The sequence below is a fragment of the Salmo salar genome, chromosome 26 (assembly GCF_965601325.2).
Source record: "Salmo salar chromosome 26, fSalSal1, whole genome shotgun sequence".
Taxonomy (NCBI): Eukaryota; Metazoa; Chordata; class Actinopteri; order Salmoniformes; family Salmonidae; genus Salmo; species Salmo salar.
Genome location: NC_138316.1, coordinates 35,237,904 through 35,254,797, shown reverse-complemented (window position 1 = coordinate 35,254,797; position 16,894 = coordinate 35,237,904). Strand labels below are relative to the sequence as shown.

General features: G+C 43.1%; 1 protein-coding gene across 3 annotated transcripts in view; it reads right to left on the bottom strand.

Moving 5' to 3' along the window:
- The window catches only part of LOC106562620 (CREB-regulated transcription coactivator 3-like), a 102,888-nt gene that overhangs the window by 26,006 nt on the left and 59,988 nt on the right, over nucleotides 1-16,894 (bottom strand). For all 3 annotated transcript variants that reach the window (XM_045708667.2, XM_045708665.2, XM_045708666.2), the window contains 4 exons: nucleotides 13,334-13,372; nucleotides 10,085-10,170; nucleotides 9,727-9,776; nucleotides 7,487-7,740 (listed from right to left, as the gene is read on the bottom strand). In XM_045708667.2, the coding sequence (XP_045564623.1) occupies nucleotides 7,487-7,740; nucleotides 9,727-9,776; nucleotides 10,085-10,170; nucleotides 13,334-13,372 (429 nt within the window). The remainder of the gene's footprint in view (nucleotides 1-7,486; nucleotides 7,741-9,726; nucleotides 9,777-10,084; nucleotides 10,171-13,333; nucleotides 13,373-16,894) is intronic.

Genomic DNA, 16,894 nt, shown 5'->3' with positions numbered 1-16,894 from the left:
CCTGGAGGCGTCCTCAGCCTCTGTCCACCACTGAATGACTCTCTGACCTAACCTGGAGGCGTCCTCAGCCTCTGTCCACCACTGAATGACTCTCTGACCTAACCTGGAGGCGTCCTCAGCCTCTGTCCACCACTGAATGACTCTCTGACCTAACCTGGAGGCGTCCTCAGCCTCTGTCCACCACTGAATGACTCTCTGACCTAACCTGGAGGCGTCCTCAGCCTCTGTCCACCACTGAATGACTCTCTGACCTAACCTGGAGGCGTCCTCAGCCTCGCACCAGATCATCAGCAAACAGTAGACATTTGACTTCAGATTCTAGAAGGGTGAGGCCGGGTGCTGCAGACTGTTCTAGTGCCCTGGCCAATTTCAGGCTGTATCACTGTAAAAAGCCTCTGTCCACCACTGGGTCAGAAAACTAACACCCTCTCCTCCTCTCTCTCTCATCCTCCCTCCCTCCATCCATCTTCTCCTCCTGCACAGAACCAACTTGGACTCTGCTCTTCACACGAGTGCCATGAACCCCCAGGACCCCTTAGCAGATGGGCCGAGGGCCCCCCCAGTGCACCGGTGAGAACACACACAGCATCTGCACACATACAACCATCTACACACACGCTGTCTTCAGAAAGTACTCACACCCCTTTACTTTTTTCACATTTTGTTGTTACAGCCTGAATTTAAAATGGATTAAATTTAGATTTTGTGTCACTGGTCATAATGTGAAAGTAGAATTGTGTTTTAAGAAATGTTAACAAATTAATTGAAAATGGAAAGCTGAAATGTCTTCAGTCAATAAGTATTCAACCCCTTTGTTATGGCAAGCCTAAATAAGTTCAGGAGTAAACATTGTCTTAACAAGTCACATAATAAGTTGCATGGACTCTGTGTGAGAAATTGTGTTTAACATGATTTTTTATAATGACTACCGCATCTCTGTATAATTATCTGTAAGGTCCCTCAGTTGAGCAGTGCATTTAAAACAGATTCAACCACAAAGACCAGGGAGGTTTTCCAATCCCTTGCAAAGAAGGGCACCTATTGGTAGATGGGTAAACAAAAACAAAAAAAGAAGACATTGTGAATATCTTTTTGAGCATGGTGAAGTTATTAATTACACTTTGGATGGTGTTACTACAAAGATACAGGCGTCCTTCCTAACTCAGTTGACGGAGAGGAAGGAAACCGTCACCATGAGGCCAATAGTGACTTTAAAACAGTTACAGAGTTTAATGGCTGTGATAGGAGAAAACTGAAGATGGAACAACATTGTAGTTACTTCACAATACTAACCTAAATGACAGAGTGAAAAGAAGAAAGCCTGTACAGAACACAAATATTCCAAAATATTTGTATTCTGTTTGCAATATGGGACTAAAAAGTAAAACTGCAAAAAAAATTGCAAAGAAATGAACTTTATGTCCTGAATGTTTGGTGCAAATCCAGCACAACACATCACTGAGTACCACTCTTCATATTTTCAAGCATGATGGTGGCTGCATCATGTTATGGGTATGCTTGTCATCAGCAAGGACTAGGGAGTTTTTTAGGATAAAAACTAAAATGAATAGAGCTAAGCACAGGCAAAATCCTACAAGAAAACCTGGCTAAGTCTGCTTACCAACAGATACTGCGGGACAAATTCACCTTTCAGCAGGACAATAACATAAAACACAAGGCCACATCTACACTGGAGTTGCTTACCAAGACAACATGGAATGTTTCTGATTCAAAAAACAATTTGACAGAGCTTGAAAAATTTTGAAAACAATTATGGGAAAATATTGTACAATGCAGGTGTGCAATGCTCTTACAGACTTACCCAGAAAGACTCACAGGTGATTCTGACATGTATTGACCCAGGGGTGGGAATACTTATGGAAATGAGACATTTCTGTATTTAATTTTCAATACATTTACTAAAAACCCGTTTTCACTTTGTCATTGTGGTGTAATGTGTGTAGATGGGTTAAAAAACAAATATTTAATCAATTTTGAATTCAGGTTGTAACAACTAAATGTGGAATAAGTCAAGTGGTACGAATACCTCCTTTGGCACTGTATATTGTTTTAAACCATTACATTACTATGTGGTGATTGTGGACATCCTCTAAGCATCTGTATGCAGACTTGTTTACGTGCTGCTGTGCAATTTTGTTGCCAACCTTACTTTGCTACCTGACAACGCTACGGTTTTTACTTTTTAATTACCGTTTATATTTTTAGTTTTTCCCTCACTCAACTTTTTTTCATTCAACTTTTTCACTCCGGACGTTTTATCTGGACATGGTTCGTCAGGACCTCCAACAGCCGAAGCTAAGTAACATTAACATGATGTCTTCTAATTGCAGTCATTGTACTCATAATATACAGGAGAACGATCGCCTTACGGCGAGGATAGCTGTGCTGCAAGCCCAGCTTCAGACGCAATCGCTAGGCAAGGGTAATTTCAGTGTAGGAAAGGATGAAACAGCGTCTGTGCCACCAGTAAGTACAGATAGTAAAGTTAGTATAAATCCCCTCGCACGGTCCCCGCAGCCGGACAACTTTCTCATGGCTTCTGGAGGGAAATGCTGTAGGAATGCTCAACCGGTGTCGCTCATTCAGCAGACAGAAACTTTCAACCGGTTCTCCCCATTAAGCAGCGAGTCGGAGTCAGAGGCCGAGCCTTCTCTGGTCTCTACTCATTCCCGTTCCGGGGTCTGAGACGCCGAAGCTTCCCACCGTTAGCTCGGAGAAATTGAAAACCCTAGTCATTGGCGACTCCATTACCTGCAGTATTAGACTTAAAACGAATCACTCAGCGATCATACAATGTTTACCAGGGGGCAGGGCTACCGACGTTAAGGCTAATCTGAAGATGGTGCTGGCTAAAGCTAAAACTGGCGAGTGTAGAGTATAGAGATATTGTTATCCACGTCGGCACCAACGATGTTAGGATGAAACAGTCAGAGGTCACCAAGCGCAACATAGCTTCAGCGTGTAAATCAGCTAGAAAGATGTGTCGGCATCGAGTAATTGTCTCTGGCCCCCTCCCAGTTAGGGAGAGTGATGAGCTCTACAGCAGAGTCTCACAATTCAATCGCTGGTTGAAAACTGTTTTCTGCCCCTCCCAAAAGATAACATTTGTAGATAATTGGCCCTCTTTCTGGGACTCACCCACAAACAGGACCAAGCCTGGCCTGCTGAGGAGTGACGGACTCCATCCTAGCTGGAGGGGTGCTCTCATCTTATCTACGAACATAGACAGGGCTCTAACTCCTCTAGCTCCACAATGAAATAGGGTGCAGGCCAGGCAGCAGGCTGTTAGCCAGCCTGCTAGGATAGTGGAGTCTGCCACTAGCACAGTCAGTGTAGTCAGCTCAGCTATCCCCATTGAGACCATGTCTGTGCCTCGACCTAGGTTGGGAAAAACTAAACATGGCGATGTTCGCCTTAGCAATCTCACTAGAATAAAGACCTCCTCCATTCCTGCCATTATTGAAAGAGATCGTGATACCTCACATCTCAAAAAAGGGCAACTTAATGTTAGATCCCTCACTTCGAAGGCAGTTATACTCAATGAACTAATCACTGATCATAATCTTGATGTGATTGGCCTGACTGAAACATGTCTTAAGCCTGATGAATTTACTGTGTTAAGAGGCCTCACCTCCTGGTTACACTAGTGACCATATCCCCTGTGCATCCCGCAAAGGCGGAGGTGTTGCTAACATTTACGATAGCAAATTTCAATTTACAAAATAAACCCGACGTTTTCGTCTTTTGAGCTTCTAGTCATGAAATCTATGCAGCCTACTCAATCACTTTTTATAGCTACTGTTTACAGGCCTCCTGGGCCATATACAGCGTTCCTCACTGAGTTCCCTGAATTCCTATCGGACATTGTAGTCACAGCAGATAATATTCTAATTTTTGGTGACTTTAATATTCACATGGAAAAGTCCACAGACCCACTCCAAAAGGCTTTCGAAGCCATCATCGACTAAGTGGGTTTTGTCCAACATGTCTTTGGACCTACTCACTGCCACAGTCATACTCTGGACCTAGTTTTGTCCCGTGGAATAAATGTTGTGGATCTTAATGTTTTTCCTCATAATCCTGGACTATCGGACCACCATTTTATTACGTTTGCAATCGCAACAAATAATCTGCTCAGACCCCAACCAAGGAGCATCAAAAGTCGTGCTATAAATTCTCAGACAACCCAAAAGATTCCTTGATGCCCTTCCAGACTCCTTCTGCCTACCCAATGACATCAGAGGACAAAAATCAGTTAACCTGTCTGGGTTAGGTCTGGAGACTGGCTAGGCCACTCCAGGACCTTAACCTGTCTGGGTTAGGGGGCAGTATTTTCACGGCCGGATGAAAAACGTACCCAATTTAAACAGGTTACTACTTTGGCTCAGAAACTAGAATATGCATATTATTAGTAGATTTGGATAGAAAACACTCTGAAGTTTCTAAAACTGTTTGAATGGTGTCTGTGAGTATAACAGAACTCATATGGCAGGCAAAAACCTGAGAAAAAATCCAACCAGGAAGTGGATTGTAGTTTTTCAAGACTGGGCCTATTCAGTATGCAGTGACTTAGGGTTCAATTTGCACTTCCTAAGGCTTCCACTAGATGTCAACAGTCTTTAGAACGTGTTTCAGGCTTTTGCAGTCAACAGAGAGCGAACAAGACCTCCTGGAGTCTGATGATCGAGAGAATGACAGGCCACAATTACGCGCATTCACATGAGGAGGAAGCTGTGTTCCATAACGTTTTTCAAGACATTGGAATCGTCCGGTTGGAATATTACTGAAGTTTTACGTTAAAAAGGCCCTAAAGATTGATGTTTTACAACGTTTGACATGTTTCAACGAACGTAAATATAACTTTTTGTTGTGAAATTTTCGGCACGCTTCCTACATTTGGAGTAGCTTACTGAACGCGCAAAAAACAAGGAGTTATTTGGACATAATTATGGACTTTATCGAACAAAACAACATTTATTGTGGACCTGGAAGTGCCTTCTGATGAAGATCAAAGGTAAGTGAATATTTCTAATGCTATTTATGATTTTAGATGACTCCAAAATGGCGGGTATCTGTATTGCCTGGTGTATTTTTCTGAGCGCAGTACTCAGATTATTGCAAAGTGTGCTTTCCCCGGAAAATGGCTGTATGATTATTTTTGTCTATGTACTCTCCTAACATAATCTAATGTTTTGCTTTCGCTGTAAAGCCTTTTTGAAATCGGACAATGTGGTTACATCAAGGAGACGTGTATCTTTAAAATGGTGTAAAATAGTCATATGTGTGAGAAAGTTGAATTATGACATTTGTTGTTTTTGAATTTGCCGCCCTGATATTTCACTGGCTGTGTCCCGCAAAGATCATGACCATTAGAAAGCAAATTACGGACTCCTCTTTAAATCTGCGTATTCCTCCAAAGCTCAGTTGTCCTGAGTCTGCACAACTCTGCCATGAACTAGGATCAAGGGAGACACTCAAGCGTTTTAGTACTCTATCTCTTGACACAATGATGAAAATAATCATGACCTCTAAACCTTCAAGCTGCATACTGGACCCTATTCCAACTAAACTACTGAAAGAGCCGCTTCCTGTGCTTGGCCCTCCTATGTTGAACATAATAAACGGCTCTCTATCCACCGGATGTGTACCAAACTCACTAAAAGTGGCAGTAACAAAGCCTCTCTTGAAAAAGCCAAACCTTGACCCAGAAAATACTTTTAAAAAACTATCGGCCTATATCGAATCTTCCATTCCTCTCAAATATTTTAGAAAAAGCTGTTGCGCAGCAACTCACTGCCTTCCTGGAGACAAACAATGTATACGAAACGCTTCAGTCCGGTTTTAGACCCCATCATAGCACTGAGGTTGCACTTGTGAAGGTGGTAAATTACCTTTTAATGATGTCAGACCGAGGCTCTGCATCTGTCCTCGTGCTCCTAGATCTTAGTGCTGCTTTTGATACCATCGATCACCACATTCTTTTGGAGAGATTGGAAACCCAAATTGGTCTACACGGACAAGTTCTGGCCTGGTTTAGATCTTATCGGTCGGAAAGATATCAGTTTGTCTCTGTGAATGGTTTGTCCTCTGACAAATCAACTGTAAATTTCGGTGTTACTCAAGGTTCCGTTTTAGGACCACTATTGTTTTCACTATATATTTTACCTCTTGGGGATGTCATTCGAAAACATCATGTTAAATTTCACTGCTATGCGGATGACACACAGCTGTACATTTCAATGAAACATGGTAAAGCCCCAAAATTGCCCTCGCTAGAAGCCTGTGTTTCAGAGATATAAGGAAGTGGATGGCTGCAAACTTTCTACTTTTAAACTCGGACAAAACAGTGATGCTTGTTCTAGGTCCCAAGAAACAAAGAGATCTTCTGTTAAATCTGACAATTAATCTTGATGGTTGTACAGTCGTCTCAAATAAAACTGTGAAGGACCTCGGCGTTACTCTGGACCCTGATCTCTCTTTTGAAGAACATATCAAGACTTTCAAGGGCAGCTTTTTTCCATCTAAGTAACATTGCAAAAATCTGAAACTTTCTGTCCACAAATGATGCAGAAAAATTAATCCATGCTTTTGTTACTTCTAGGTTGGACTACTGCAATGCTCTACTTTCCGGCTACCCGGATAAAGCACTAAATAAACTTCAGTTAGTGCTAAATACGGCTGCTAGAATCCTGACTAGAACCAAAAAAATTGATCATATTACTCCAGTGTTAGCCTCACTACACTGGCTTCCTGTTAAGGCAAGTGCTGATTTCAAGGTTTTACTGCTAACCTACAAAGCATTACATGGGCTTGCTCCTACCTATCTTTCCGATTTGGTCCTGCCGTACATACCTACACGTACGCTACGGTCACAAGACGCAGGCCTCCTAATTGTCCCTAGAATTTGTAAGCAAACAGCTGGAGGCAGGGCTTTCTCCTATAGAGCTCCATTTTTATGGAATAGTCTGCCTACCCATGTGAGAGATGCAGACTCGGTCTCAACCTTTAAGTCTTTACTGAAGACTCATCTCTTCAGTAGGTCCTATGATTGAGTGTAGTCTGGCCCAGGAGTGTGAAGTTGAACGGAAAGGCTCTGGAGCAACGAACCGCCCTTGCTGTCTCTGCCTGGCCGGTTCCCCTCTCTCCACTGGGATTCTCTGCCTCTAACCCAATTACAGGGGCTGATTTTATTTGTATGGTTGGTTACATACTGTATGTATGTACGTGTCTGTGCCTGGTTTCACATGAGCGCACACAGACAAAAGACACATCCCCACACTCCCACAGTACATACATTCACACCCATCTCCAGGCCTTTACTTAACCGTATTGGAGGAAAAGGTCCATGGTCCCTCCCCTTTGAGCTTCTTATCCAATGAGTTTGGAGGAGGAGAAGATGAGAGAAAAGATGAATTGAGAAAAAGCCCCCCACACACACCCTGTCCCCCCCACCCCAAACACCCACCTCCTTCAGTCCAGCCTCCCTGGTGATTCCCTATGCCGAGGTGCATCATGGCGGCGGGCAGGTTGCCTGTGCTGCTGCCCCCGCTCAGGTTGGGGTGGTAGCCGCCCCCTCCATGGTGCCCGTCGTCTGGGTCCAGGGGTGTGGGCAGCGGTGAGGGGAAGTGCAGGTTGCTGAGGTCTGGCAGGGAACCGCCCGTGTTCAACGAGCCCTGGTAGTTGGAGAGGCCCGCGTTCTGCTCTGGAGACGGGAATATACTGAGGACAGGAGGGGAGAGAAAACCAATTAAGAAGCGCATTTTAAAAAGGGGAAATTAATTCAATAGGTTTAATATGCATCTGGATGGGTAGAGGGGAGCAGGTCAGCGTTTTTTTGTCATGAATCTTGTTCTGGAAGCAGCTCTGCAGAGCGGTCACTAGATGGCACAGCCACAAAGTAATAAAATCAGATTTTAAACCTAACGCTAACGTTAACCACACCGCTAACCCTAATGCCTAACCTTAACCTTAAATGAATGAATTTTTACAATATAGCCAATTTTGACTTTGAACCTGGCCTATCTAAGGGAAAACCGCTAAGTTCTGAACAAGACTCATGACAATAAACATCAATGTGCTAGAGGGGAGGGAATGTAACATCTGTGACATACTTTTGGGCGGAGTTATGGCCTTTTTTGTTGTGTGGCTAAGGCATTGTATTTTAATAAATGTTTTATTTATTTATTTCACCTTTATTTAACCAGGTAGGCTAGCTGAGAACAAGTTCTCATTTACAACAGCGACCTGGCCAAGATAAAGCAAAGCAGTTCGACACAGAGTTACACATGGAATAAACAAACATACAATCAATAATACAGTAGAAAAATCTATAAAGAGCATGTGCAAATGAGGTAGGATAAGAGAGGTAAGGCAATAGGCCATGGTGGCAAAGTAATTACAATATAGCAATTAAACACTGGAATGGTAGGATGTGCAGAAGATGAATGTGCAAGTTGAGATACTGGGGTGCAAAGGAGCAAGATAAATAAATAAATAAATAAATACAGTATGGGGATGAGGTAGATTGGATGGGCTATTTACAGATGAGCTACGTACAGGTGCAGTAAGTGATCTGTGAGCTGCTCTGACAGCTGGTGCTTAAAGCTAGTGAGGGAGGTAAGAGTCTCCAGCTTCAGAGATTTTTGCAGTTCGTTCCAGTCATTGGCAGCAGAGAACTGGAAGGAGAGGCGGCCAAAGGAAGAATTGGCTTTGGGGTTGACCAGTGAGATATACTTGCTGGAGCGCGTGCTACGGGTGGATGCTGCTATGGTGACCAGTGAGCTGAGATAAGGTGGGGCTTTACCTAGCAGAGACTTGTAGATGACCTGGACCCAGTGGGTTTGGCGACGAGTATGAAGCGAGGGCCAGCCAACGAGATCATACAGGTCGCAGTGGTGGGTAGTATATGGGGCTTTGGTGACAAAACGGATGGCACTGTGATAGACTGCATCCAATTTGTTGAGTAGAGTGTTGGAGGCTATTTTGTAAATGACATTGCCGAAGTCGAGGATCGGTAGGATGGTCAGTTTTACGAGGGTATGTTTGGCACCATGAGTGAAGGATGCTTTGTTGCGAAATAGGAAGCCGATTCTAGATTTAATTTGGGATTGGAGATGTTTAATGTGAGTCAGGAAGGAGAGTTTATAGTCTAACCAGACACCTAGGATTTGTAGTTGTCCACATATTCTAAGTGAAATATACTAAATAAATGTTATCAATAATGTTATCAATAATGTTATCAATAATGTTATCAATAATAGCATTGGTGAGAAGTAATGTTTGTGTATGGATTACCATGTTTGTGAGTGGACTTCCCCTTTAAATGTACCAGCAAGTGAACATTTGCATCCCTGTTCATTCAAGCCCTCAGTGAGATAACTGACTCACTGCTCTATAGTAGTGACCAGCAGCCCACTGTACTGCACTGCTAGACCCAACAAACACACACAATGTTGAAAGAATATGTTGATACAGACATCAACAATGTTGACACATACACACACAATGTTGACAGACTATGTTGACACGCACATCCACAATGTTGACACACACACACACACCATATATGGATCACATCCCAGTCTTTCTCCCTCTCAGACAGCTGTCATTGAGAATCACAAACAACTTGTCTCATAATGATGACTGATTGTTGTTTAAACATAGTGTCCTGTATGAGTGGATGGAAGATGGATCCTGAAGACTCACTTGATTCCAGGCACTTCACAGGATTTGGGCCGTGATGAGAGGGATTGAACCTATAATAGAGAAACAATTAGGTGACTAAACTGATCAAAAGAAAAAAGAGTGATGGAATCTCAAAATGACTAATCTAACTACTGGAATATTTAGTCAACAGTCTAAGTGTTATGGTCCTAAAACATGAATGATGTGTATTGGAAGCATGCATTCATTAGTACTGCAGCTTTTCCCATCAGCATTATCTCATCCCAAAAGGCTTCCATGTCTGTCATTATGTCTTAATCAACCCCCCCGTCCCGTCCCGTCCCGTCCCTCTCTCCAACCAATGAGAAATGACACACTCATCATGCACACACACACTCACCTTCTTGGCCTCCCACAGTTGCTTGGGCAGGGGCTTGCTGACACCCATCAGACCCTCCTCATTAGACAGGGATGGGAAGGAGAACACTGGAGAGAGAAGGAGGGGGAGAGAAAGAGAGAGAGATTAGAGATAACCAATTCCTCACACACATCTCTAGTTATTCCCACCTATTAAAAGTAGAGGTCGACCAATTAATTGGGGCCGATTTCAAGTTTTCATAACAATCAGTAATCGGTATTTTTGGCCACCGATTTGCCTATTTTTTTATAAATATTTTTTAACTAGGCAAGTCAGTTAAGAACACATTCTTATTTTCAATGACGGCCTAGGAACGGTGGGTTAACTGCCTTGTTCAGGGGCAGAACAACAGATTTTACCTTGTCAGCTTGGGGATTCAATCTTGCAACCTTACGGTTAACTAGTCCAACGCTCTAACCACCTGCTTTACATTGCACTCCACGAGGAGCCTGCCTGTTACGCAAATGCAGTAAGAAGCCAAGGTAAGTTGCTAGCTAGCATTAAACTTATCTTATAAAAAACAATCAATCAAAATCACTAGTTAACTACACATGGTTGATGATATTACTAGTTTATCTAACCTGTCCTGCGTTGCCTATAATCGATGCGGTGCGCATTCGCGAAAAAGGACTGTCGTTGCTCCAACTTGTACCTAACCATAAAAAGCAATGTCTTTCTTAAAATCAATACACAAGTATATATTTTTAAACCTGCATATTTAGTTAATATTGCCTGCTAACATGAATTTCTTTTAACTAGGGAAAATGTGTCACCTCTGCAACAGAGTCAGGGTATATGCAGCAGTTTGGGCCGCCTGGCTCGTTGCGAACTGTGTGAATACTATTTCTTCCTAACAAAGACAGCCAACTTCGCCAAACGGGATGATTTATCGAAAGCGCATTTGCGAAAAAAGCACAATCGTTGCACGACTGTACCTAACAATAAACATCAATGCCTTTCTTAAAATCAATACACAGAAGTATATATTTTTAAACCTGCATATTTAGCTAAAAGAAATCCAGGTTAGCAGGCAATATTAACCAGGTGAAATTCTGTCACTTCTCTTCTGTTCATTGCACGCAGAGTCAGGGTATATGCAACAGTTTGGGCCGCCTGGCTCGTTGCGAACTAATTTGCCAGAATTTTACGTAATTATGACATAACATTGAAGGTTGTGCAATGTAACAGGAATATTTAGACTTATGGATGCCACCCGTTAGATAAAATATGGAACGGTTCTGTATTTCACTGAAAGAATAAACGTGATAGTTTCCGGATTCGACCATATTAATGACCTAAGGCTCGTGTTTCTGTGTGTTATTATGTTATAATTAAGTCTATGATTTGATAGAGCAGTCTGACTGAGCGATGGTAGGCACCAGCAGGCTCGTAAGCATTCATTCAAAACAGCACTTTCGTGCGTTTTGCCAGCAGCCCTTCGCAATGCATTGCGCTGTTTATGACTTCAAGCCTGTCAACTCCCAAGATTAGGCTGGTGTAACCGATGTGAAATGGCTAGCTAGTTAGCCGGGTGCGCGCTAATAGCGTTTCAAACGTCACTCGCTCTGAGACTTGGAGTAGTTGTTCCCCTTGCTCTGCATGGGTAATGCTGCTTCGAGGGTGGCTGTTGTCGATGTGTTCCTGGTTTGAGCCCAGGTAGGAGCGAGGAGAGGGACGGAAGCTATACTGTTACACTGGCAATACTAAAGTGTCTATAAGAACATCCAATAGTCAAAGGTATATGAAATACAAATCGTATATAGAGAGAAATAGTCCTATAATTCCTATAATAACTACAAAACTTCTTACCTGGGAATATTGAAGACTCATGTTAAAAGGAACCACCAGCTTTCATATGTTCTCATGTTCTGAGTAAGGCACTTAAACATCAGCTTTCTTACATGGCACATATTGCACTTTTACTTTCTTCTCCAACACTTAGTGTTTTCATTATTTAAACCAAATTGAACATGTTTCATTATTTATTTGAGGCTAAATTGATTTTATTGATGTATTATATTAAGTTAAAATAAGTGTTCATTCAGTATTGTTGCAATTGTCATTATTACAAATCAAAAAATACAATTAAAAAAATACATTAAAAGAAATTACAAAAACCGGCCGATCAATTGGTATCGCCTTTTCTTGGTCCTCCAATAAATCGGTATCGGTGTTGAACAATCATAATCGGTCGACCTCTAATTGAAAGATCAAACGACTGCAGATCAATCTAGAGTAGAGGTTATCAAGTGTTCGGACACAATGGGTGTTTCTTAATATGCATACTACCGTGCTCAACACTCTCATGCTCTGCGTGCATTCTCCGACCACGTTCTCTTGAGTACGTTCTTGTGAGGACGAGTACGGAGAATGCATAACACATTACATTTGATAAGCACTCGCACTCCCCCTACTGTATTACCTCACGCTGCACCTCCCCATTCACTGACCCTTCTTCCAAGATATACACAAGGCAAACATTTTTCTTCCTAATTACCAGCTAGATATGTGAATCGTAATAATCCGTGAAGAAAGCTAATTAAACGGGCAAAAATGACCTAAATTCTTCATGGGTAGCTAGCTAACAATTCTTCGTGACTATCTGGCTAGCTAACAGTACTAGTAGTTAGCCCTATTGACTTATTATGGGCTTGCACTCTACGGTACGTAGGCAAGTAAACCTGCCAAAATTAACACAGCATGTATTTATTAACATATCACGATTAAATATTTTCGTCGGGCAACATATGAGATGTGAATAGGCAACATTTAATTCTGAAGTCGGAGTGTATTTTCCCTCGCTTCAGCTCAAATAATGGCCAACATTCATTTCAAGAATTTTTTTACGTGGTTGCATCATTTGTCTTTGAAGCTTGCATCGATGCATATCATACTTCGACCCTCCCGTGCACGGAGCACGATAGCATGCATTTTGAGACACACCCAATGACTCAGGGGATCTGCATGCAGGATGCCTAGGCAGTGTGTGTCCATTCAGGTATTGGGTTGTAAAGGTCAACGATGCTGTGAATGAAGCACGTCTTGTACGCTGACGCACATCTGTACATATACCAGGCAGCAACACATCCAGTGGCAAGCACTGTCACACACACATTATGGACAGAGATCTAGGGGTGTGGGAGCTAGGGGGCAGCAGAAGGCCTCTTCTACACTTGTGTTGGGAGAGATGGAATCAGGGATGAGGAAGAGGGGGGATGAGTTTCAACTCACCATCTCCAGAGCCGTCCACCTCCGCCTCGTTCACACTGGCTGCACTCCGGCCCCCGCAGGAGAGAGAGAGGGAGAGAGAGATCAGATAAAGGAGAGGAGAGAGAGAGCAAGAGAAAGGAGGGGGAGAGAGGGAAGGGGTGAAGAAAGCAGAGGAACATTAGACAATCACATACTTTCACCAGCTGCTCAGATCCAGCCCACTGTGTTCACGTCACTGACAAAATAATCAACCATTTGGACATCAGCAGCAGGCATTTTACCTTCAATATGAATATATTACCACTTCTTAAAACACGGCAGCTGGATTTAGCATAGGAATCATGTTTTATAATATGACTCAAATGGCACCCTATCCCCTATGTAGTGCACTACCTTTGATCAAAGCCCATAATGCTTAGTTTAAAACGAGTGCACTATGTAGGGAATATGGTGCTATTCAGGACAAAGAATCATATTATACAGTCTTCTTATTATTGTCCAACATTTCAGGAGGTTGTTGGCAGAACGGGCTTGTGGCAATGACTGGAGCGGAATCAGTGGAATGGTAATAAAATACATCCAACACATGGTTTCCGGGTGTTTGGTGACATTCCATTTGCGACCATTACTATGAGCCGTTCTCCCCTCAGCAGCCTCCTGTGTCCAACATCAATTCCGGTTGTCTTTTCTAAAAAGCTAGACTCACTGGGGTTAAATAAATAAAGTATATATAGTACTGTGTACTGTAGTACGGTAACAACGCGCTGATTTAAGTTATACAAGGTGAACTCCTAGAATGTGTGTTGTGATCTCAGTCCTGGGAAAGAGGGGGGGAAGGCGGGAAAGAGCGGAAGAAAGCTAAGTGACCACAGTCCCAGTGAGAATAAAGAGAGGACCATTGTTTTTCCCTCGCCACAAAGATCCCACTGAGAACAGAACCTCTTTCTTTTTCCTCACTCTCACTCTCTTACTCTCTCTCTCTTCCGCTCTCCTCACACACTGCAGGCTGGCTGCCAGGCGTCCGATCCTCCCCTCTTTCTGTTTACTTCTCTTTTTTTCATAGTTCACTCTGCCTCTCCCTCTTCTAACCCTTCTGCCATATTCTCTCTCAAAGCCTCTAATAACTGTCTCTTTCCCTCTGCCTTCTTGTTCTCTTTACTTTCCTGCATTCTCTCTTCCTCTTTTCCAACCATCGTCCTCCCCCATTCTTTCCCTCTTCTTCTGTCCTTTTGTCTCCCTCTTCCCCTTTCTCAAGAACCTGGACCACGTTCAGTAGACAAACGTTGTGGACCGTTTCAGATAGAAATGTCATGAATAGAGCAGTTAACGTGATTCCTTGTTCACATCAGAGAGGCATGTTTGTTCTACATGGCATATTTCTATTTGAACGGTCCACGACTTTATGCCCAGCTCTCCACTCAGCCAACCGGCAGGGAGAGAAGGCAATGGGCGGGAGTCCAGCGTCCCTTAATTTCCTCTCAAATGTGACCAGTCACAGAGACCTCTTGGAGAGATGCCACGGAGTGAAACGAGACCACTGGGACAAAAAATGTCTGTCTGCCGTCCCCACTCTTACTGTGGGACAAAATCACTGTAGTAAGGATTTGAGCTCAAGGCTTGTACTGATAGCACAACATAATTAAATATACCAGAAGAAGACAATAAGATGTTGGTTTGGGATCAGTTCTAAGGTGCACAACTCCTGTCCTTTAAGCCCATAGTCCAAGTTTTTCCCCTTCTGATTGGATGGCTAGTGCACAAATACGTGTTCCCAGGTCTAAACCAATCAATCAGTGACTTAAAGCAGCATACCCTCTGCATCCACTGCAGACTGGAGTTGTGCCCTTGTCGTGGGTCGTGTTCATTAGGGCATAGCGTAGCAAAATGTTTTGCAACAAGAAAATATTGAGTGTTACAAAGTCCAGGTAGTCTTTTCCTGTTTCAGTCCATGTTTGGTGCCTAATGAACGCAACTACTGAACGTTCCCATGCATAGCCCTGACTCACGTATGTCTGCCTGCCGGGATGGATGTTGGGATTGGTAATCAGACTGGCCAGTTTAATCAGACACTGGCTTAGCACCTCTCAGAGTCTCACTGTAACCCTCCTGACAGGTGACAAGCCCTCTGGGCCTGATAGGACACTGTACGCTGCAGCGTACCACCCTTCACTCACCTGCAGGGGCAGCAGTGAGCCACTACGGTTCGCACCAGTACATTTTACATTTTAGTCATTTAGCAGACACTCTTATCCAGAGCGACTTACAGTAGTGAATGCATACATTTCATCATTTTTTTCTCCGTACTGGTCCCCCGTGGGAATCGAACCCACAACCCTGGCGTTGCAAACACCATGCTCTACCAACTGAGCCACACGGGACCGACCGAACCAGTAGTTCCCAAGTATTTGCATTTTACCATTTACCACACAATTTTTTTGTCAGGCGCTGTTATCCAGAGCGACTTACAGTCAGTGCATTTAGTGCAGTGACCCTCTCTCTTATTCTTAAGCCTCAACCCCATGGGAATAGTGGGAATACTGGTGACATATGGCTGACTGCCTGCAACCCAAAAGTGTATCTCAACCAACTCCGGTATTAGACAAACACTGCTCTAGTACTACAGAAAGGCCTGTCTCTACTTGCTCTGTAGTCAGTTACACTCCATCTGTCCTACACTCTCTGCTGCGTCTTCACATGGCATGGACACACAAACGTAGGCCTATGCATCTTCTCACACACACACGTCATGATATTCCTTCACAACAAATGGTGTCCCATACACTCCTCCTTATTTATTTGGGCAACAAAGCTAAAACTTTTAATTTGTCTCCATACTCCAGTATTTTGGATTTGAGATCAAATGTTTTATGAGACGACAGTACAGAATGTCACCTTTTATTTGAGGGTATTTTCATACATATCCGTTCTATTGCTTGGAAATAAAAGCACTTTATATGCATCTAGTCCCCTCATTTCAAGGTGTCATGCATATTTGGACTAGGGTTGGGTGGTATCCAGATTTTCATGGAGTCCTACCGGCCTTCTCTAATCCCTGGAGTTACGATATTATCGGTTTAGAACACAAGGCGGCTTAAAAAAAATGCCTATTGGGCATCTATCACCAGAATGCTAACATAATTAGCACACGTAATAGCGAATTTCCACAGAAGCTGCTAGCTAAATATGCTAATGAGCGCAAACAAAAATAAACAAATTGCAAAGACAGGCAATCCAGCTCATAAAGCTATACATAAATAGGTAGGAGCTACCGAATGTCATGTCATTTTTGGTGAGTTTGGACATTTACAAGTAAAGGTGAACGAGACACATTGTGCAAATGAGCAAAGTTTTGACGCATGCTTGTCTGAAGGAAGAACAGTACTGGCTCTGGAGCAGCATGTGTACACGCTGTGTCTGTGTGGAGTTTGAAGTCGCTAGGGCAATGGGCCTACCTGCTCTGCTCTGAGAAAAGGGGTGAGGAGCATACAGGCCAAGAACGGAGAGGACAAAAAAATGCAAGGAAATCAAGCACTGGCAGCAGTACAGATAACTCATCCAAAGGGCTTTGACTTCTCAAACACA